This window comes from Micropterus salmoides, unplaced genomic scaffold, assembly GCF_014851395.1.
Source record: "Micropterus salmoides isolate LMB-PRFRI ecotype aquatic unplaced genomic scaffold, ASM1485139v1 Ms_hic_scaffold_12, whole genome shotgun sequence".
NCBI classification, from domain to species: Eukaryota; Metazoa; Chordata; class Actinopteri; order Centrarchiformes; family Centrarchidae; genus Micropterus; species Micropterus salmoides.
In genome coordinates, this window is record NW_024040263.1 from 5,856,337 (window position 1) to 5,880,793 (window position 24,457).

The 24,457-nt window shown below is 40.1% G+C and overlaps 1 protein-coding gene across 6 annotated transcripts in view; it reads right to left on the reverse strand.

The window, feature by feature from the left end:
* Window positions 1–24,457, reverse strand: part of fat1a (FAT atypical cadherin 1a) — a 76,458-nt gene that overhangs the window by 18,504 nt on the left and 33,497 nt on the right. For all 6 annotated transcript variants that reach the window (XM_038713035.1, XM_038713037.1, XM_038713034.1 and 3 more), the window contains exons 5-13: window positions 21,442–21,771; window positions 20,202–20,418; window positions 18,132–18,271; window positions 10,556–10,831; window positions 10,070–10,280; window positions 5,368–9,441; window positions 4,607–4,803; window positions 4,333–4,486; window positions 2,793–3,026 (exon numbers count right to left, since the gene is read on the reverse strand). In XM_038713035.1, the coding sequence (XP_038568963.1) occupies window positions 2,793–3,026; window positions 4,333–4,486; window positions 4,607–4,803; window positions 5,368–9,441; window positions 10,070–10,280; window positions 10,556–10,831; window positions 18,132–18,271; window positions 20,202–20,418; window positions 21,442–21,771 (5,833 nt within the window). The remainder of the gene's footprint in view (window positions 1–2,792; window positions 3,027–4,332; window positions 4,487–4,606; window positions 4,804–5,367; window positions 9,442–10,069; window positions 10,281–10,555; window positions 10,832–18,131; window positions 18,272–20,201; window positions 20,419–21,441; window positions 21,772–24,457) is intronic.

Sequence of the window (24,457 nt, forward strand, 5' to 3'; positions counted from 1 at the left end):
TCTCAGCAACAAGACAGAGACGGATCACAATAATAATCATAATGCCTTTCTGCAGGTGGCCCCCATTTGGAATACATTATTATATTCCCATTTATCAGGTAAGTGCCCCCATCTCCCGTGGTATCATTATCCAGCTGGAGAGACTACCACAGGGAGGCCTGCTTATATGGTTTCTCATCACTTTTATCTGGTCTGATCATCCTTGAGACAATTGCTTAATGTTGGTTAAGTGAATTGCGCTGAATCTCAACTGGCTATATTGCCTCATAAACATATGTTTATGATCATACGCTCATCACAGTCCCATGGAACGTTTTATATCAAATGATTAGCAATTGCTAGAAGATTTATCTGCAGCTTCTTTGTCATATATGATAGTTAACTGAATATATTTGGGTAAAACAAGAAAGTTGGATACATTACCTGTAGAAAATTATTATTATTAATGAGAATTTTTGTTATTTTCCAATATTTTATAGACAAAACAACAAGTGATTAATTAAGAAAACGATCAGCAGATCCAAATCAATCCAAATAATCCTCAGTTGCAAACCCAAATTAGACAATATGGTAGCGCACCTTTATTCATGTAAATCTTTGTAATATTCCTTCTTCGAAGCAACACAGAGAGACTTCATTTTGAGGACAGCTGGCATTTTAAGAAATCTTTCTCTATTGGAGGCAAGATTGTCAAGAATTTGGCGCAATAATTAAATTCCTCCACCATGGAGAAACATGAGAAATTGAAGGATGAAAATTACAAGGACAAAGCAGAATCGGAGAAGGAATGTGTACTAGCATGACTTTAGTTTATCAATGATCAAGCGCACCAGTTTGTGTGTGTTTGTCTGGTTCATAACCATTCCACACTGAAGTGCTGCCTTTCAGATACTGAAACAGCAGGCTGCACTGAGGAGCAGCAATGTGGGTAAGTATCAAACATCTTCAAGCCAAATGGGCAGGCAGATCACAGAAGCTGGGGCACACAGCAGACAGTGCCAAGAATGATCCCTCGCAGAGATACGCAGAGTCAAATATCGATGGAGGATAAAGCAACTATTTTCTCTTAGGAGGAGGGTTTCACTAAGCTTCACATTTTGATGATTGGCTACAAAGACCGTTGACTGAAGCCTGAGTGAACTGGGTCAAAACTATGCCTATTTTTCTTGTACATGCGACGTGTTACTTGGGACTTGCCAGTTGTGCTTCAAGCTTGCACCCAAATCAAAACATTCTAGACTGACAGAAAAAATATCCCTCAATGTGTGCAATATCCACAAGTGTGAGAGAAATACTAACCAAATGTCCCTCTGCTTTTACTCGGTGTAACTCTAAATAATTATTGCCCTTGGCTAAACTGCAGGGAGCATCTTTTTTTCTTCTCCACCCCTCCTTCAAGTGTCCTTATCCTTGATATTCAAGATTTGAAGCAAATTTTGTCCCAGCAAAGCCTCAGGGAAGAAATGTGTTAATACCAACGCCTTCTTTCACCATTTAACATTTCTCTCAGAGGGACCCAATTCTAGCATCGTTTTCATTCTGTCAAGCTGTCAGTCCCCACCAAAACAAGGGACTGGAACAGGGAAATAGATAGAGAAGGCGTCTATTCTCTGACAGTGAACAGGCTGAAATGGTCCTTCAAGCTACAACGTCCAGCTCCGCTAAACTAAAGGTATAATCTGGAATGGCAGGGTCCAATAGCTTCCTGGATAAAGTCTCAAGGAGCTTACGCCAATGACTGTTTAACTGCATGGTTTAAGTTCTCAGTCTTATCCACTTGTGAGCCTCTCAGTGGGTTGGCAATGCTTGCTGAAAGGTGAAGACGCCTCAGATAAATATGTGGCCCTGTGGCTTTGCATCAGGCAAATGGAAAATTGCAATCAGCACTTTTGAGAATTCAGCTTGAAGAGAGAAGAATTTCATTAGAGTGTAATGGAGCTTTTAATTTGAGGGGTTGATCATTCATGAAATTCCACATTTGTTATCCCTCCCTCTTGCCATTTAGTGTAGTGTGCAGTTGCATAAAGGAAAGATAATACCCTTTTCATTGTGAGTCAGCATTTAGTCAAGATGCAAAAGCATACTGTATACAATAATGCTGAATCACAAATGTGTTTTTATTGTGACCTTGAGTAATGGCTTTGCCATTAATTTAATATTTAGCGTAATGTACAGTGATTTGTGAGCTTATTGCCTCACAATTAACTTTCTATGGCATCAGCAAGAGCTCTCAAAATGTTATCTAAAACATAGTTTTAATATTTCATTATTCACTCACTGCACTGTGGCAATGATGTTAGAGCACCTAGTACTGAAAGGTATTTAAAAAGGCATATTTTGTTTAATTGACTCCCATCCCTTCCAAACTGCAACTGTGACAGCAGTGTGCATGTGGCTTTAGTAAAGTGATATTTTTAAAGAGTTTGAAGGGCTTCAAATGTGAGCATGTCCTCTGTCCACAGGTAATTAACTTTGTTAAAATATATGGATAAAGGTGTTTGCCAAAATAACTGAAACAGAAAGCAAAACAAAGACAGTACAACTGTCTGATTCTTCTATAAATTCTTTGCTGATGGTTTTGATAGTGTGATTCACAGTTTCTTTCTAAGCTTTAATAACTATAAATGGAAAACATAGATTTCCCATTTAGAACAAACTTTGGAATGAAGGAAAAGGAATCCATTATAATAAGTAATGGATTCACACTGCTTACTATACATGACATTTTTTAGACAATGGACTGATTGTTTCTTGAGTAAACTATCATGGAAAAACTTTGCCTGAGAACTCACCTGCATCGATATCGTTTGCCAGCAGTTTTGCCACATATGTGCCCATCTCTGTATTCTCAAAGACTGTAATGGTGTAGGGATCGGAGGAGAACTGTGGCGGGTTGTCGTTGACATCTTCCACGGTTATGTGGATGTCAGCCTCACAGTATCGCCCTCCTCCGTCCACCGCCCGCATTTTGAACCTGTGCTCGTCTCGCTCCTCTCGGTCCAGGGGCTGTAAGGTCTTCAACTCCCCTGAGGGTGAGACAGTACTATTTTAAGCAAAATACGCAAAGACATACACTCTTTGGGGAGTAGAATGACGGCATTAGATTATTAAAGAACAACAATTTACAGAGAGACATAAAATCACTGTATAAGACGACAAACCAAGTACTCTGGAGTACTGTCAGCCCCTTGTCTACTGTCTACTAACCAAATAAAAAGCGTCCAAAAAACTAATGACTTTCAAGAGAGAAAAGAGGGGAATAAATAAGTAATTGAAGACCAAGAGGAGGGAGAAAATGGCAAACGGAGTGGGGCTGATGAAGGAACCCATCAGAGTTGGCAGCTAAAAGCAGCTTGGAAATGTCCTGGGATGTGAGGCAGCCAACATTACCACAACCTCTCAGGAAAACTCCAGAGCCTCTTGGCGGCCCTCATCTGCAATAATCCTACTTCTCTGTACTGAAAAAGAAACATACCCTCTCCATAACAGTAGCACTGCTGCTGGAAACTCAATATCAAGGGTTGCCAAAAGACAGCTGGGTGGCATTGTTACTTTATTGTCTGCCTTGGTGTGAGTCTCTCAGCATATTTAGCCCGATTTTTGCCATTAATTAGGAATTCTATGTAGCAGTAAATGTATTGTATAGCCCTTTAAATCCACCAGCTTAGGTAGTTTTGTTCTATCATGCTTTTACTTTGCATTTATTTTTGAATCAGGTTGGTGGTAACTAACTGGATCTAACATCCGGATGGAATGTCTGATTTAGAGGGTCTCCCAAAAGAAATTATTTGCAGGCAAGAAGTACAACAGTCATAATATAAATTCAATTGAAGTGTTCAACTCAGTATTTTAGTGTCACATAGGTCTTTCAGTTGCCCTGCAGGGAAATGTTCGTGAAATAAATAAGTAAATAAGAACTCAGCACAAGAAAACATGCTTGTCACCTCCTTTGCTGATAATGGTTTACATGCATACAGAAACGCACATAAAGAAACACAACATTTTGCAGAGGGATCACAATTCTCAAATGTTAAGAGTGTAGAATGTAAGACTACTGGCATGCTGAGCTGCCTTTTTGATTTTGTGGCTAAAAGCAGAGGGCCAAGAGTGTTTCAATAGAAATTTTAACATGAGTGTCCCACATACTGCTTCCCACTATTCAGAATAAACTGTAACACTGCAATTACTGTGGACAAAAAAGGTTTGAGAAGGAAAAGACAAATGTATTAATTATATAAAATGTTTTTAGAACAGACCACAAAACATCACACCATCAATACTCTTCTTCACATACACATTTGTATCCTTTCCTGTTAACACACAGATACACACCTGTATCAGAGTCAATTATGAACAATTCAGATCCAACTCCCAGGAGCTCATAAGAGATTTGGGCATTGGAACGGATGTCAGCATCTGTGGCAGAGACCTGCAAGATGAGCCTGCCTGCAGGGGAGTCTTCTGGGACGCTCTCACTGTATAGGGACTGGGAGACAGATGGAGTAAAATGAAGATGGAACAGAGGAAGAAATTAAAGTGAATACCAGGAAGAAAAAAGGGCACAACTTGAAATTAAGTGCTGAAATAAAAAAAAAACTGACTTTACCTTTTCGCATACAGGGCTGTTGTCATTGGCATCTAGAACCTTGACCTCCACAACGGCTTTGGCAGTAAAGATGCCATCACTGGCAGTAATGTTAAGTAGATAATTGTCCTTCTCTTCACGGTCCAAGGGTTTTCTGACAGAGACCTTCCATTCATTCTGAATGTGTTCAATGGCAAATTGGCCAAGTGGGTCCCCTCCTATTTGGTTTTAAAAAGAAATATACCACTTCAGAATGATCAACAACTCAGAAGCAGGAAAGCAGAAAGCACCCTGAGACATTAAAAGTAAGTATTCATCACTACTTCGAAAAGCAAATCCTTACTTCTAAATCAAATATGTTTGGTACACAAGCAATACTGAAAACCAAGAAACAACAGAACATGTACATGAAATGATGATACAAGTACTAGTTTGTGATTCCTCTTGATATTTCCAGACTTGGCATTGTTATTCACACTTGCTAATTAGCACCAGAGGATGTTTCCCCCCAATTTATTTTTATTTCAAAGCGTTATTCACATAATTATACATTTCTGTATTCTGATGACCTAAATATTTGCCTTGAGCTTCAGCAGATTAGGCGATAACTAAGACTCCAAACAGATAATAGGACTGTGTAATGTTTCAAAGATGAGATATTATCATCATATTAAGTGGCATAAATGGATAATCCCCCCCTAAGCTCTGTTTATGAAAAACTGTTACACAAAGGAGCAAGGAGTAAACTCTCTGGGCTTACCAATTATCAGATTCGCACCCACCTGTGATGAAGTAGTTCACTTGTTTATTGATGTCCTCAGAATCATCATCTGTGGTGCTGAGGATAGCAATCACTCCGCTGGGAGGAGGGTCATCTTCACTGACTGTGCCTTTGTAGATCTCTGCAGTGAAGCGGGGTGGGCTGTCATTCACATCAGCGACTGTTACCTCCACTCTGGTACCAGTAACATGCTGGACTTTGTCGCCTTGGTCTGCAGCTAGGACAGCGATTGAGTATTTGTTCATCTTTTCGCGGTCTAGCTCTTTTAAGGTGGTCACCCATCCAGTTTCACTGTTAACAGCAAACAGCTCAGAGATCTCTTGCAAGTTCTGCTTGTGGTCGAGGCTATAAACAACATGGCCGTTGGTTCCAGAGTCTTGGTCGGTGGCTTTGACTTGGATCACTTTGGTCCCACTTGGAAGGTTTTCCACAATGACAGCCTTGTAAGGGTCTGACTCAAAGACAGGTTTGTTGTCATTAATATCTTTCACTTGGATGTTTACATTTACAGATGCCACTACGTCATAGTTCTCATGTTTGGTTTCGGAAAGCAACGTGAGTTGGTACCATTTGGTCGTCTCATGGTCGAGGTTTTTCTGAAGCTTCAAGGCTCCACTATCTCTGTCTACAACAAACACCTCATCTTCATTGCTCTCGGGAGTGTTGCCATTCACAAGATTGTAAACAACTGGTTGCTCACTCTCAGCCTGAATTACATCAATCTCAGTGCCAATGGGAAGGTCTTCAGCAATTGTATAGCGGTAATGTGGTTCAGTGAATTTGGGAATTGGTGTCTCTGGTGCAACAATCCTAATGTAAACCTGTACAACAGAATGTTTGGGTGGAGTCCCAGTATCCTTTGCCCTCACAAAGAATGCATAGAGCTCATTTTCAAGTCCAATGAGACTCTCTTTGGTTACAATGACCCCAGAGGTTGGGTGGATTTCAAAGTTCTCCTCCACATTTTCAACATCTGCTTCAATTGAGTACTCAATGTCAGCATTGCTTCCCTCATCCATGTCTGAAGCAGCAATTTTCACCACAGAGGTTCCCCTTGGGACATCTGATGCAATAGTGGCTTTGTACTTTGCTGCCCTGAATTGTGGGGCATTGTCATTTACATCTGTGAGTATGACATTGACTACACAAAAGCCTACTTTTCCACCACCATCTTTAGCTATGAGAGAAATAGGTATGACTTTCTCAACAGTGTTCTCACGATCAAGGCTCTCTAGAGTGAAAATATCTCCGTTTTCATTTACAGAGAACTTGTCTTTTGCAAAGTCGTTGACAATCTGGTATGTTATTTGCCCGTAGATGCCTTCGTCGTCATCTGTCGCTTTTGCTTCTGCTACCAAGGTACCAACAGGTGAGTTTTCAACTAATTCAACTACATAGTCCACCTGAGAGAAGGTGGGGTTGTGGAAGTTCGCGCCAATAACTGCTACCATGACGAGGGCTGAGCTTCTGAATACACCGTCTGATACGGAAACATTGAGGTTGTAAAAGGGCTGCATATGTGGCTTACGGTGGTTAGAAATGGCAATGGCGCCTGTGTGTTTGTCAATGGAAAAGTTCAGATCCTCATTGTTGGATACAATGGAGAATTCCAAGTTATCGGAGTCTGAGCTATCAGCATCAGATGCCTGGACTTGGGTGATAAAGTGTCCACGTGGGGCCAACTCGTTAACAGTAGTTTTGTAAGTGTGCTCTGTGAATATTGGAGCGTTGTCATTCAGGTCGGTAACATCTATCGTAACAATGACATCACTAGAGAGGGCTGGGACTCCTCCGTCGACAACACGGATTCTCAACTTGTGCTGCTGGATCTCCTCATGATCAAGAACTTGAGCTGTATAGATGATTCCTGTGTCACGGTCAACGGTGAAATAATCTGAACTCTTTCCCTTTTCCTCAACCAACTGAAAGAATACTTCTTGGTTTTTACCAGTATCAGAGTCTTTGGCATCAACTTGCAAAATCGATGTACCAATAACAGAGGCCTCTGAAATATTGGCATTGTAGTCCTTTGACAGGAACACAGGGGCGTTGTCATTTACATCTTCCAGTATGATATCAACAAACACGTCAGAGTGTGCTCCAGTCAGAGAATCTGTGGCTCTTACGTTTAACTTATAGGCAGGATGTGTCTCAAAGTCCAGAGGCTGAATCACATGAATTACCCCTGTGTTGAAATCAATTGAGAACTGTTTGAAAGGATCTCCCTCAGAGATGGTGTACACAATACGAGGGCCTTCAGAATCATTGGCCTGTACATGAAGTACAGGTGTGTGTAACTGAATGTTTTCAGGGATTTCAATACTGTAAAATGGCTTCTCAAAAACAGGCATTGCTTTGTTCACCACTGTTATTGGCACTTCTATTTCTGCTGAGAGTGCTGGCTCTCCATTATCCTTTGCCACAACAACAATGACAAAGTCTGTGTTAAGTGACTCCTTCTCAAATTTCTTTTTGAGAGAGATTTCACCAGATTGGCTAATTTGAAAGTGATCCTGGTGTTCCTTCAAGAAATAATGTATATCTGCATTCAGGCCCTTGTCTTTGTCCACTGCTGTGACTTGTCGGATGACCTGGCCTTCTTCTGCATCCATCTGGACTAGAGCGTGATAGGGAAGGTTCACAAACATAGGTTTGTTGTCATTCACATCTTCCACTGTCACAGTCACTAGAACATGAGCCCCATCTTCAGATTTGTCCTCTCTGGTGACCTCAACAACTATATCAAATGTGTCCTGTAACTCGCGATCAAATGGAATCCCAGTGGTTGAGAGAACTCCAGATGTGCGGCTGATTTCAAACCTGCTGTTAGGGTTCAAAATTTTGTAAAACAAAGGCTCGTTCACCTGGTTCCCAACAGCAGCAATGACTGCTAGTGTTTTTTTCTCAGAATAGTTTTCTTGGACGTAGGCTTTGTAGGACTCCCTGGTGAACTTCAGCTTACTCTCCTTGTTTTCTTTCACATTTATCTTTACCGTAGCAACAGTGGCAAATCTACCATCAGAAACCCTCACCTTTAATTCATATCTGCTCCTGAGTTGTGTCACATTCTGAACAGAGATTATGCCTGTGATTGGATCCATTTTAAATTTATCGCCAATATTTCCCTCAGAGATGGAGAAGAGAAGTTTGGAGTTAGGCCCAGAGTCTGAGTCTGTAGCGTTGACTTTAATGACTTCCACGCCTTTGTATGTTGGCACTATGATGGTTGTCTCATACACTTCTTGGCTAAAAACTGGAGAACAGTCATTAACATCAATTACTTCAATGGTCACATTGGCCGCCATCTCTGCAAACAGGCGTGGCATTCCTAGATCATGGACCTGGACTGTGAAGCGGAAAACACTTCTCTGTTCATAATCCAAAGCAGTTGTGATTCTGATGGCTCCGGTGCTTGAGTCAATGGCGAAATAGTTATGCGCAAAAGGTTCAACAATTTGATAGATGAGCATGGCATTCTGGTCGCAATCAGCATCAGAGGCACGGATGACAAAAGGAGTGTTTTCATGGGTCAGAACAACACTGTTGATGGGGGCTGACTCGCTGATTACTCCTTTGAATTCCCTCTGGAGAAAGATTGGAGCATTGTCATTTTCATCCTTTAGATGAATGAGAAGTGTCGCGTTGCTGGCAAGTCCAGCCATGTTGGAGCCCTGTATGATGAGCGTGTAATGAGAGATGGTCTCGTAATCTAAAGCTTTCTGGGTCACAACCACTCCTGAGTTTGGGTTTATATCAAATGCATTGTTGATGTTGCCACCTTTAATTTGATAGAAAACAGACGACTGGCTGACTGTTGTGACCAAGCTCACGAAAGTTCCCGGATGGGCTGATTCACTGACTTCTGCAGAGAACTCCTTTTCAGTAAATCTGGGGGCTGCATTGTCAGAAACTGTTACCACAATGTGTACAGTGGCTGTAGCTGACAGTGGAGATTTTCCATTATCAGATGCTTTAACAGTGAGTTCAAACATGTTCTTGCTGCTACGATCAAGTTCTTTGGCTACTGTAATTGTCCCAAGTACAGGGTCGATGGCAAATGAGTTCGCAACATTTCCTGTAAGAAAGAGAAAACAAGAGGATAAGTTATTGCTGTGGCTGTAATAGAAATGTTTTTCATTCTGAGCTGACAACTGCCTGCCAGTTAACACAAAACATATATTGAAAAAAAAAAAAAACTTAAACTTAATTTTGCTACTTGTACCAGGAAGATGTGGTTGTACATTTGTAAAGTCTATGTTTTCCCTTCAACATTAGATAGTCAGAAATGCTAACATTCTTTCCAAGCCAGTCATCTAAGTCCTTAGTTTGCTCAAAACAAACCAAGCTACAATTCAATTAAATTACGTCATCCCAACTGTTTCAAATATGCATGTATTCTTACAAATGCTAATAGCTGCATGCTTCTTCTCATTTAACAGTTCATTGTATCCATCATGGGAAATTCTGAGGGGGGATCTGCCCATCTCCCACGTATTTGGAGATCCTTTAGACAAAGTCTTCAATATTCTCCTACTCTTTGTAAAGTATTCCATTCATGATAAAAATTAAGTGGGCAGCAGGACTGAAGATGACTCATGCATTTTTACGAGCTGATTTCATTTGCATTATTTTACAATGAAAGCTTTTCTGCAGTGAAGTGAAAAAAATCGAGTGAAATTGTAGTTTAAAAGAGTGACATTTACCTGATTCAATGCTGTAGACAACCTCTGCGTTATCGCCCTTGTCTTTGTCAAGAGCTGTGACTTGGAGCACAGCCGAGCCAATGGCGGCAGATTCAAACACACGGCCAGAGTAAGGTGTGCCTATAAACCAGGGTGCATTGTCATTGGTGTCACCTACATTGACAATAACACGTACAAGGTTCCTTTTTACTGGGATGTCCTGGTCTCGAACCTAGAGAAGAGACAGTTATAAAGAGACAGACAGAGGAGGGAGGAGGAAAAACAGAGACAGACAAGAGTGTGAGACCCCTCAAGGGAAAATTTATTCCTGAATAATAACATACTAAAACTGCAAACTATTCATATTTTAAAAAGCAAACGAGCTTATCTTAATTTCATTTTCCAATGAAGTAAACAATTCCAAAATAAACTCCATTAAACCACATGTAGGAACTTCTCATAATTTATCAAACTATGGTTAAAATGTCACTGTTCAATGATTCATACCATGACGGTGAGGATGTGGCGATGCATAGTCTCATGATCAAGTCGCTCTGCAGTGTACAGAGTGCCTGTGCCTGGGTCTAGTCGGAACTTCCTCAGGCTGAAGGGATCAGTACTGCTCAGGAGTGTAAAGGTCAGTTTGTTCTTCTCGTCTCTGTCCACAGCGCTAATCTGCAGGACCTCAGTCCCTGCTGGTTTGTCTTCTGGGACATCCACCTCATACCACTTCTCTGAGAATTGTGGCCGGTGGTTGTTGGTGTCAATGACACGGATAAGCACCTATAAGGGAAAAATTTGTTGCAGAGAATATTAGTTCATTTTAAAAATATTTTCTAGGGTTTTATCTGAGAACTAAGGAATTAATCGAAAAGAAAATTCAAGTGTTACAAGTTACTGTTTGTGCATTTATTAGATAACAATCATAAAGAGGGTCATTCCAAAGCAGTGGTCCCCAAACTGAGTTAGGTGTCTGTAAGGGTTAGGGAGTGTGAATAAACGTAATGATTTTAAACAGCACATCGATTAACAAACAATACAAGTTCTAGTAAATTACTAAAAATTTGAAAATTACACTCAAATAGTCAAAAGACGTGTTAATGATCCTCTTTATTTTTATTTTCTGTCTCTCCTCTGCATCCACACACACACACTAAACTTTTCATATCCTTCTCCCACACTCTTCACTTATAAACAATGTAGTGTAGCTATAGACCAGATCAATACTTATGATGGCAAAAGCAATAATTTAACGGAATGGCCACTTGATGCAGCTAACAATGAAAAACAAGAAATCAATGCTGAATAAACACAATGCATCTAAATGAACTCTGAGCTACAAACAAAAGCAGGTGATTCAATTGAGAGTACATGTGTGATAAACTATATAACAGTGTCTTTGGAAAGTGAAAAGGAATATTAATAATATAAAACATGTGTAAAAGTAATATAACTTTTAGGATGGTTCAACATGTTTCAGTGTTACTGTTTTGCAGATTAAATATTCTTCTAATGTATTCGCACATGACTGTTCAGACTCAAATGCATGACATGAATTTCTACACGTGTGCTTCTTGCTTTGGACAGCAAAAAGTCACTGCCCCCCCCCCCCCCCCCAACAAAGACAACATCCCCAAACTGTAAAATTCCACTGGGAGCATGTTTTATCAACACCAGCCACTCGTCTACTGGACTTCCGACAGAGGATTATGGAGAGCTGCTGGAATGCCATCTCTGCTTCCCAGACCAGCAAGGGGCTTCTACCGTTGCCAAACATGGGGAACAAAGGGATCAGCCCAGATTAGACACCTGCATACCAAACACAAGGGGGTGATGTCCTGTAAGGGAACAGGCGAAGCCGAGCTGTTTGGTGAGGGGGACTATAGACACAAAAGCTCTGACCAGTTGACAACTCACTATCTGACCAGGATTTGTCAGATCTCTGGTCAACTCAACTGGCCACTGTTGTTTTTTTTGTCATGATACTGTTTGTTGAGCACTATGAGCCTATATCAGAGACAAATATAGACTCAACCTGACAGCACTGATAACATTTACAATCTGCTGTGTGCTGTGATGTTGGCAATGCTGCTGAGGCTCACAGATGTCATCTTGGAGGGGAAGCGTTGGGCTGCATGCTGTCCGTCAGTGCTGGAAGCTGGCTGTTTGCCACAAGTCATGTGTCATGTGCGAACCATCACACACTGCTAATCAGGATGGGTAATATTAAATAAATAAACTGTTCTAAACAGACATTAACCCTGAAAAAAGCCTATGAAACTGGGCCTCTAGTGCATGTTGCACTCTCAGCAGGCGGACAATCTTTCTCATTCCAAGCATGTCTTCTCATGTCATGCCAGACATCATATAGCTCTAGATCCTTGATTTCTCACAATCCACCATTTACACATGCAGATGCACACAGAATGCACCCACACACACAGGCTCATAAAATAAGCACTTCCACACATACATCCGCACAAAGAGGCTGTCCAATGTGCCTCAATCTGGCAGGCGTCAGATAACACGTCTTGTGAATAGTCAGTAAGGTGTCGAGAGCTGATAGTGCTGTCAAGATGCAGAAAGGAACGGAACCTGGTCAGTAGTATCCACACCTATCCACAATGTCCTATTTCGTATGGTTTCAAAAGCACACAGAAGGCTATTCAGCTCCCCCACCCTCCCACCCTCACCCCCCATATGCACACAAACTTGCCTTTCCCTTTGCAAGGAGGCTTTACAACACTTCAAAGGAACTTTGCCCCCAAACATCACAAAGCAGCATGATACAGCCTGACTGCAGCAGAAATGCTGGTGTAGAAGAACTGTAGTCTTTGTATATGGCTTCCTCTGGGAATGCTGGAGACGAACAAGATTGGGAATGAGACACAGACGTGACAGATGGAGATACTAAAGGAAAAAAGTGCCGTGGGGGTGAGATGAGAGTAAGAAAGAGAAGTGACAGTGAAAATCCAAATAAATCTAAGGGAAATGGTCAAATTTAGAAAACACAGGTTGTGGGTTAGAATGAAAGAAAGACACAAACAAAAGATGTGGCGGAGAATATGCAAAAAAAAAAATAAAAATTCAGGAGAAAAAAGGAGTCCTAGATACAACAGTCAGCTTTGATACTGAAGGCAAGAAAATATATAAGGTGAACCTTCGAGTCAGACATAAAGAGAGTCTTTGTAATGTGAACTGAGATAACAGGAGAAACAGGAGACCAGGAACAGATTGTGAGCAGAACAGCTTGAGGTACTTCTGCACGGCCAAGGGAGGATGTCATATAGCTTCAGATGGGGGAAGGGAAGTTGGGCTGCATGCCGAGGCTGCCTTGCTGGCGCAGCTCCTGGCTATGAGGTGCTGGAGCTAGAATGTGGCACCCCATGTCTACATCAGCTGATCCTTCAGAGACACCTTCAGAGAACTACAATGACCAAATGGAAAGCATAAAACAGGAAGGCAGACTGTTTCACATAGACCTCCCATGAACCATGAGATTCATACTGATATCCTCAGTGGAGTCACAGGAAGGTTGGATTTTAAATGATTTCTAATTTTCAGCTAATAGTTTGTCACTGTCATTTAATTAAAAAAACTAAAGAGTGCTTAAGAGACCATAAAGAAAACAGAGCCTTCTGAATAACGTAACACCTTTTGTGTTGTATCCAGAACAGGACAAGCGGGAACTTTCATTGTGCTCATTGTCCTTCTGTGCAATGCGTAGGAGAGGAAGACCCCCTGCCAGGTGGCAGGTTCTGGGCAAAGGCAGGGCACTGGCACCAAGCACTCAAACGTGTTCCTAAAACAGGATTAACACAGCCCACTACCCACAGAGATCCAGCTCTCTTGTTTGCGCTTTATTCTATCCAAAGAGAATAATCATCATCTCTGCATGCCTGGCCAATAAATGTGGAGCTTTTTGAAAAAACGAAGAGGAAGAAAATCAGAAAGAAATACAAAGAGGGCTAGAGGGAGAGAGAGAACAAAAAGGAGAGAAAAAAAAAACATTCCAAGGAGAGAGAAAATAGAGCAGCCCGTCTGGCAGCACAGCTTCCACATGACTTTGATTTGAGGAATAGATAAGTCCAACGTTAAGCTTTCACGAGGTGCACCGCATGGATGTGATCAGGTAGATCTAATTTTAAGTGAAATTCTTTAAGACTTAATACTGTCCCCAAAGAAAGCAAATTCATACTCAATAAACTCTTTTGTATATGATTTCCTATTGAAATTCTCTTTTCTTGGACTAATTTTCTGTTCCAAGCACAGGAGGAAAAAAAAACATTGGTCTTTTATGTAGTAATCTACAGATTATAATGTTTCTTCAAGTGTTCAATGGTAAATCCCAGTACTGTACAATCAGGTGGATAAACTAAGGGGTTAATATTACTGCCCTGCTTTGAAAAGGCAATGAGTAAGCCTACCTCAAGAAGTAAATTAATACATTTCAGTGTGGTTTGGAACAACCTTTTCAAAAGCTTAGCCCTATTGGTTATTCACTGTTGCAAAACACAGGCAGTTCCCAGCAAGAGGTGCATTTACAGTTTCTGTTAAAACCAAGACTAACAGAGCAAATTCAGTCAGTGCTGAACAATGTTATTGGATAAACAATTTAGTAGCCAAAACACTCGGATGGCTTTCCTGAAATATGAAGCACTCAGTATGCTGTATCCTCAGGACATTTAAGGCTTTCCCAAACATATGTGCAAGTCAACCTACTGGTACTATATGTGTTGGTGATGTATCAAATATGCCGGCCAACACAAATTAGAACACCTTTTTTATGAAAAATTATCAATAATAACAATGCATTTCTATTTTCGGGGAGTATTTATTACTACCCCACACCACTTGGGTAATTATTACTGTCTCACCTAATACCGTATGTTTCTTTCAGTCACCTATTTGGCTCTCAGCATATCTCAGGCAGCTGGCCTAAATGACAAAGTGTGGTTTATGGAGCACACAAATTGAGTAAATCGTACTCTCTACAGAAAACAGCTGACCCACTGTGGTCAGCTGGGTATACAGCACTGTATTTTACGCACTAGCACTCACGGCTCTCATAATATAGACAAAAATATGCACATTCAAAATCTGCAGGCAGTGAGAAAGAGTTCTCTGTTGCTGGCAACACGCTTCATCTGATATACTATGCAAGTGATTATACTTTGACTCAGTATGCTATGACACTGAGGGTTCAGTTGAACTGAGATGGCTTGTAGAGATGGAGTTCATAAAGATGATCATCAAGCAGTACTTAAGAGTAAAACTTGCCATCACACTATCAGATCTCACTAGAAAAACTTGAGGTAGTGTGTTAAAGTGCAATGCTGTAAATTTTAAAGATAGATAATGATCAGGGAATCCACTTCAGGATATCAACATACACTGCCAAAGTTACTAACTTGAAATGCTACAACGTTTTCTATAACGTTCTACACACACACTCCAAACTGTGTCTCTCAAGCATTGAAAAAAATATGTTCCCATGTCAAGCATTGATGTTTTGGTGTACATACAATTTCATGACAGCATCACCACTGCATCTGATTTCATACAATTTTTGCTGTGTGCAGTAAACAAAATAAAAGCAAGATCTGAAGTCCATTAAGTGACCCAGTATTTTTATATGACACTGATAAAGGGCTGCTACCACAGCCGGCCCCACTGAGAATCAAGCCCATTGAAAATGAGAATTCTGAATATGTTAACCTTTCAATGTGATTAATTTGACTTAAAATGTCACAGCATGCAGTATTGCTCAGAGGCTTTTAAATAAGTGTTTCAAGCCTTTTGAGAAAGTGCTTTATGAGGAGAGAAAATCATGGCTGCGAAAATAGGCACTGTGGCTGTTTTAAGGTTCGGCACTAAACTAAAGGACGTGCTGCTTCCTCGCATGTGCTGCAAAATGCCAGTGAAGGAGGCGCTTCATTCGAGGCTCAGCGGAGCACAGCAGCCAGATGATGAAAGGCTTTATTCATACAGAGTGACAACAAATAGATTCTTTTCCAGCTACTGTTCTCTGAAGCTTCACTTTGAGGACAAAGGACAAAACATTTTGAATGCCACCATCCCATATGACCCAAACTATCATGTAAAAACATTCAAAATCTCACGGACAAGGCATGACCATCTGAACAAAAACCAAAGATAACTTGCATGTTTAAAAGCTTTTATCATGGTGCTTCAGCTTTTGTATCAGCTGGGGAGCAAGATACATGCAAGTAGGAATAAATCAGCATATTAATATATTAAAATGCAAGTACGCCACTGCTTTGGAGGTTTTATGGAAGAAAGTTTTAGTTTCCTCTTTCATCAGGATGGCTTGCATAGGATCATGTAGTTACAATATCTAATCCTTTTATCATTTTTCTTCTGCATAAAAGTATCTTTTTAGTTGATTTTGCAGTTTCCAGACTGTGGCATGAGCCAACTTGTATATGTAGTGTAATATATTTAGTTATTTAAAGACCATTCAGAAAATACTGAAGCAATCTGTTCTTCTCAGAAAAGTAGTAAGAAAAGGTTCACAGGTTCAGAGAGACACAGCAGAGAGGAGTGGAGGGGGCTAAAGAATGTACACTTTGCAAAAAAACTTCTGGCTAGACACCACCATCATCACAGCCGCCCCTCGTCAGGAATGAGACAATGGAAGATTCCTGGAGTTCAACGCTCAACTGAGATGGCAGAGAGCAGTGGAGGAGTAACAATGACTACCTATTCCATGGTTTGAATGAGTCTTCATTAAAGCTGATGATACACGGGGCAACTTTTTGAGCAATGTTGCTGGGCAATCTCGCTAGTGGCAAGTCTGACCATGCTTTGAACGGATAGCGGCGGTGTGGTCCGGGTGGCGGAGTGGTGTTGCAAGGGGATTACGGTAGCAATCTTTACTCATTACCATTGACAGCAACGTTGCCCTGCACGATTGCTCTAAAAGTTGCTCTGTGTATCATCAGCTTAAGTCTGCTATAGTATATGATTCTTTCTTTGTTTGTTTTTGTGTTTAATAGTAAGTTAAAGTAAGTTAGTTTAGTGGCCATAGTGTGGTACATTCCCCACCCCCCAAAAAATATGGCAGTTACATCACACTTGATAACAACGAGACTATATTTTTAAAGAAGAATTCGCATCAAATGATCTGTTTATCTTTACAAATCAAAACTTGAGAGTCTAACAAAACAATAGTCAGGGAGCCGGACAAATCTGCAAGCTCATGTTTTATTTGCTCTGGCAGATGCTATAAAAAATAGAATTGTGACTTTAAAATAGAAAGTAAAATTGAATTTAGCAAATATGTTTTTACAGCCAGGATATAGATTAGTTTAGCATAACGTGCCCAAAAAGCCCAAACAGCCTGCCTGACAAGCAAGTCACTGCGTCCGACCAAGAAATAATCCCGCACATAACAACGTAAAACATGTCATTTTTATACCACATCTATCCACAATCCTTGTAAAGATTAATAAAACTAAATAGAACACCTTAATTAGTGATTACCCTTGGACAGAGCAAGGCTTTCCCCTCTTTCCAGTCTGTATGCTAAGCTAATCTTAACAGCTGTTGGTTGTACACTATGCTGACACTGAATACATATGAGAGTCACCCTTCTAATCTAAATCATGCCAAGAAAGCAAATAAACATAGTTCCCAAAATGTCAAAGAATTTTTTTTATCAAAAGATCTATCCCTATCTGAGCTCATAACAGAACATGCAAATGCAAATCTAGTAGTAAAACACAATTTAACCACACCCAACAGGCAGCACTGGCCACTATAAGAAGATCTTAATACAGCACAGCCTTACTATATCATATCCCATATTTGTTTGTATTATCTGTTAGAAGTTCGGTCATAGAGAGACGTAATGAGCCTCAAACCTATAAACTGTCATTTTACCAAGCCAGTTGAGAGCAATGATGCATTCCCAATGTATCACATCCCAAAAAACAGGATAGTTTGGCCACTGCTTCATTCGTTCCCCGTCCCTTTCCTCTTGCTATTTCTCACATGAGGAAAACAGAACCATGACAACTGCCTCATCAGCTTCCAACCGTTTCATTAGTGTTTCAATTACCTGGGTGCTGACAGTTCGTGTCCCATCTGTGGCTTCCACCGTCAGGTTGTAATTTGATTTCTGCTCGGTGTCCAGGGGCCGTGCTACAATCAAGGTTCCACTGGCCTTGCCCACGTCAAAGCGGCTATCATAATTACCACCTGTGGAATAATGTTTTTGTGCAAACAACAAGGAAGGACAAAAGATTAGTGACAAATCATCGCTTAAATTGTCTGCATGTAGCAAGGTTACGCAAACACTAAAATGGGGGCACGGAGATGGACATACAAACATCAATTTGCGCTGATGTTGAAGATAATTATGATAGATACACTAATATTGATGTCATTAACTATCAGTTTAGATTTGTTGTTTATCTAAACATTATACACATAATAGCTAGTTCATGCAGTTAAATGATACATAAGTGATGAATGTATAACAAATCCCTTTAGAATCCCTTTATAGTATATAAAAGGATGCTAAACTAGATAGCTATACAACAGTGGATTTAAAATGGAGCTCTAATTCACACGAGGTAAGGAGAGGAGGTTTTCTGGTTCTCTTGAGACTCCTAATCAGGTCACAGGTTTAAGGGGAAAATGTGGCATAACATCAATCCAGTGGCACAACACAATTTAACCACAGCCAAAAGGCAGCACCAGCACAGTGTAGAATGATCTCTTAATACAGCACAGCCTATTAGGAGATCCCAGCAGCTACCTTCTGCTGTACAGTTGTTGTCACAAGCCATCTGCAGGATGTAAAACATCTCAGTATCCTCTATGCCGTCTTGCAAAAATCCAACCAAACAGAACATTCCAGAGAAAAGAGGAAAGCAGTAACAGAGCACAGAAAGAGAGAAGAGAAGAAATGTGTCAGTCAGATATTGATTAGAGGGAGGACAGGCTGGGAGGAAGCAGAAGAGGCGAGCATTTTTGAAAGCGGTCAGTTATCTCATGCAATACCTATCATACTACTAAAGACTGCTTATGTTTTAATACTTTAAAACAGAGTTGCCACTTAAAATTGTAAGGAAATATGTGGCATCTCTAAGAAAAGTATCTCTACTTATTGTTTCTGACCTATTAAGTCATGATACAATTCTGTTATCTAAATTGTTCTACAAAAGCAGAGAGCAGCGGTAATACGGAAACAGTGAAACTGAGAAATAAATGTTCAAAGGCTGGCAAACTGCTAACAATTTGAATTTATGCATGTTTAGGTTGATTAAGAACATACAGTATCTCACAAAAGTGAGTACACCCCTTTATGTCAAAACAGCTGGCAACAAAAAGTGAGTACACCCTTAAGTCATCAGCAGTTTAGACATTAATGGCTGTGTGATGTGTTATTTTGAGGGGACAGCAAATTTACACTGTAATACAAGCTGTCCACTCACTACTTTACATTGTAGCAAAGTGTCATTTCCTCAGTGTTGTCACATGAAAAGATATAATCAAATATTTACAATAATGTAAGTTGTGTACTCACTTCTGTGAGATACTGTACATACAGTAACTGTCATAAAACCTACATAAGACCTAAAAATGCAGATACTGCACTCAGCCTTTGGACAATCGATAGGGGAAAATGCAATACAAATAGAAGATGGCGAATGGCTAATGTTAGCCGTGGCTATTTTCACTGCTGGCGTACACTTGATATATCTCTCCTGTTTAGCTGTCAGTTTTATTTTATTTATGCTGTTTTCACTAAAAATATGCATTTAAATAGCATAATATTTTTTATGGTAAAACAAATGCCCAAAAGTACATTTTGACCAAATATTTAGTTACTGATTTTTGGCTTTGTAAGGCAGTTACCATAGCTCTCAGAAAACTTCCAGCTGAAATAGCTGTTCAAATTTGACTTCTCACTGCCATGCAGTCCAATATGATAAAACTTAAACTCCTCATATACTAGCATTACTGTCTTAAGAATATTGATTTAATATAACATTTTCCCAGCCATAGCACACACAAACACTATGTAAGTCCTGAGGTGTCAAAGGTTTTCTACCAAAGTATTTCTACTGTATGCATGCATGCGTACACGCAACGACAGAGGTGCATGGGAAGGAGACAATACCTGTGATTTCAAACCACACAGGAACATCAGAGGATTCAGTGGCGACAACGCCCACCATGTGCGCCACAGGGTCACTTTCCATTACAGAAAAGGTGAAGGGGGACTCCTCAAAGAGCAGGGGCGCTGCATCAGCCGGCAATTCTGGTTTTGGAATCCACTCGATATGTAGACGACAAGTGGAGGATTTCTGAGGACGTCCATTGTCGACGGCTTTAATCTGAGAGAGAGGCAGAGAATGAAAGACTTTGTTGCAAATGAGTTTCTGTACAGCTCTCTGGTGGATCCTCTGCCCGAAACGCTTCAGAAGTTTGGTTATGTAGCTTGTTAGTTAATGCTTACAGATAAAATATTTTAAAACAAACCCTATTACATTTTATACACAGGGCATACATACTGTAAAAGCCAATCCACTGATTTATGTCACAAATTCATAGAATGGGTTGTGTTTCAGTCGTAATCCCAATTCTACTCTGAGCCGTCCAGAGAACCTCATATTCTAAATAACAAAACACCTTTTGTGATGTATTCTTTTGTGATTCAACCTTTTGTAGGGACTCCGATTACTGTAAAATGTGGTGAGCAGTGTCTTCTTGTAGCCGAAAACACAACTTTGGATGTGTGGCGACATAAAATCTGGGTGAAAATCGGTTTACATAAAAAAAGCGAGAGAGTGTTAGGTATCACCACAGCATTTTTCCTCAGCCAACTGTGATGACTAAACTAGAGGTCAATAATTGCTTTTTGTCACACAGGTGGAAGATTGACAGATAACATTCATTTTCACACATACAACACATTTATTTGTCATTCAGCGATACTCTTCAAAAAGCTGCCATGATGAGTCGAAAATCATTTTGTTGAGTGCTGTGCTATAACACATGTCACATCGATGATCGATGACAAGTTTGGTTCTTGATGACCAAAGCACCACAGTTATAGGACCATGGCAATAAATAATCATACTCTACATCCTTTTAACAATCAGATCCTAATTGATATTGTGGGTAAGTATAAGTTTTGGTGATTTGCTTTTGATGGTAATTTTCTTCAACACCAACATGATGTGTGTGGACCACTTATTTGGTCTTAATTACAGAGACTTTGTTTTTCTACTGGATTTTTAAACATAAAAAGTGAAAAGGGTAGGGTAGAGAAACACAGATTGTTAGAGAGAAGAGGAAAACAAAAAACAAGGAAATACACTGACGACAGGATGAAGTCCTGGGATTAGATTACTCACTGTAAGAATGTCATATTCTCCAGCAGAAGAGAACTTCTTGGAAGACACCAGGCCAGTCTTAGGCTCGATAAAGAATTTTCCATTTTCATCTCCCTCCTCGATGCTGTAAGAGATCTCGGCATTGGGACCCTCATCACGATCTGATGCAATGACCCGATACACCGGGTCTCTCTTCATAGCTCTCTCCTTCTCTGGCCTCTCCCGCTCCGGGAGCTTGATCTTGTAGATCTTCTCCAGGAACAACGGCCTGTTGTCATTCTCGTCGAGGACTCGGACGATGACGCGGACAGTTGTGGATTTGGCAGGAACGCCATGGTCAGTGACTGTGATCTGAGGAGAAGGAACAAAAACTTCAGACCAAGAAGTACACAGACTCAAAAGGTTTGAGACTGAACACACTTTTCTAATCTTACATAGATACAGTAAAAAGTGGGAACCCTTCAATAGTTACAGTGTTAGTTTTGGAACAGGTAGCAGTGAATTATTAAAAATAGGTTTATAATTGCAGCCATATCATTTGACATTATGCACAACTATCGTGGGAATTTGTAGAGATCAAGAGAGCTATGTTCCATCATTCCAAGGCCTACAATTAATCAAAGATCAGATGAAAAAGGGAAGTGTGCTTTTTCCCTTCATCATGCTTTGATTCCACTTCTTTCTCAGCAGCTTAACTAGCAGCTAAAATTAAAGGCAATTCCCTCTGAGATTTGCTGTCAGGGTTTTCTTTTCTAACACACTCTTAAACTTAAAAAAACAAAAAAACAAATACACATCAGTTACAGACTGTTATACATAATCTGTTGCTGGAGAAGAGATGTTTTCCTTCTTTTCTTTTAACCGAATAATCTAATCTCTACACTACAATGAATGAATCCAAGTCAAACACTTCGTCATAAAGTACTCCGTCGAGCATGCCTCTTTCTGACAGGAAATGTCTTGATGTTGTAAAATTGGGACTTTTTCAGAACTACAAATACAAATCTTGTAAGGCAAAATTCTCCACCAGAAAAATAAAAGACTAAACTGGATTTATATATTTTCATCCCTGCTAGACAGAGTGCAGGACTTTAAAAGCTGCAATTTTGGTCCCTTGGTTATGTGACTGTTCGGTTCTAACCACTTTTGTCTGGTTGGCTGTAAGAAGCACCACGACAGGCTTTCAGACTTTCGCGCCCCTCTTCTAGCCTAATTCAAATTATTTAATAATCAAATTTTACGCATAAAGGTACACTGCCACAATCATCCAAATCTGGTGATGTGGAGGCATTTGGGACACAATAACAAATGTAGGGAGGAAGTATATCTTTCAGTATCAGCTCTTATCCACATGGTAAAGCAATTAATACTGGATCCACTGTTACTCCTGAGGAGTAACTAGCTAGGGTTGGTGTATTCAGGTAAACATGATTTGTTTCATCTTGAGGCTGGTGTGGTGAACTAAAAATGTTCCTAATCTGAAGTAACATTTAATATGTTTGCGTGTGATTACGATAACAGTAGCTTGAATGGCTGGTACACGAACAGAGCAAATTATTTTTAATTAGCTGCACCTCTTCATTCTGATAGCACCAGCTACACTGACTACTGCTGTGTCAAACTTGCAAACAAAGACTTTGCACTGCTAATAAACATTTAGAATAACTGTCCTCCACTGAACGCTGGAGGCTTTTTAAACCCCTGAATTACACAGTATAAAAGACAGTTTCACACAATGGAATCATTAATGGGGCCTTAATTTAAGTAATGACATCAAGCGTTACTGGTGGCATGCAAACGCTTTGTAATTATTTAACACTCTGATGTCCTTTTGGACATGTGAGTGCACAGTTTAAGGAGTTTAATCAAAAGCAAAGAGCCACAGGCTGACCTAAGCAAACACAATTTTCATCAAGTCACAGAGAAATGGGCTCAAGGGTTGTGCATCTAAACACTGGCAGAGATGTGAGCATTTTTGAATTTAAGCTGTAAAATACTGTAGAAGGGCAGAACAAATGTCACAGTCATTTAAAACCATCTGCTAAGTGTTTCAATAAAAGGAGTCCAGGGCCAGGCGCACACCATTTGGTGCTATAGTTTCAATTACTAAAGTAATGTGTTTTTGTTTTTCTCGCAGTGTCTGCAGCTGTCCGTGCTACTCACATGAGCAGAATTAATTAAATGGAATGACAAGAAATCTGAGCCTGAATGTCTCTCCAAGGGATGATATACTGGTGCACATCATGTGCTGTGTAATAAACATTTTCATTATGGTCACAGGAGCTTTTTGGCCACATATATGCACAGCAGATATAGGTATCCCTGATTATATAAAATACTTCAAAATTAAGTCTATGGTTATGGAAAGAGACAAAAAGTATCAAAATGAAATGTTCCAGCACAGTTCCTCAACAAAACAGCTATGTGTATTTACGCAGCTACACATCCCCACATGTCTCTCTTGAGGAAATTTTCACCAAAAGTCTTTGTTTGAAATTGGACAAACAATAGAAAAGAGAGAGAAGTCACACCAGAGGGAGTATGTCTCATGCATCAGCGCAGCACTTCTATGAAGTGACTGACCCAATGCATTATGTTCTGATTATCTACTGCTAAACTTTTAGTTTTATCTGACCATATGTAAGTAATTTTCTTTTAATGCATGCAATGGTAATTAAAATAATCTGGGATAAACGGTGAAGGATTTTGTAAGTTGGAAGCTTTTTAAACCCCATAACAATGAAAATGTATGTTGTGCTTGGCTAAAACACCATGGAAAATGAACTGAAGCTGAAGTTTCCAAAGAGCAACTCACTCTTTTTACAGTTATTACCAAATGTGCATTGCAGGGGAGACACTAATGCTTGCTGTGATAACTGCTGAATTACATAGAAAGAAAAAATACATATCTCATTGTTACAAGATTGCTACTCCTAGGGTGGTTTCAGTACAGGAACTTTCCCAGGGGACCAAGAACCGTTTGAGGATTCATGTTGGCGAGGAGACTACATTTTGTTTCTGCAAAAAGGTACCTATT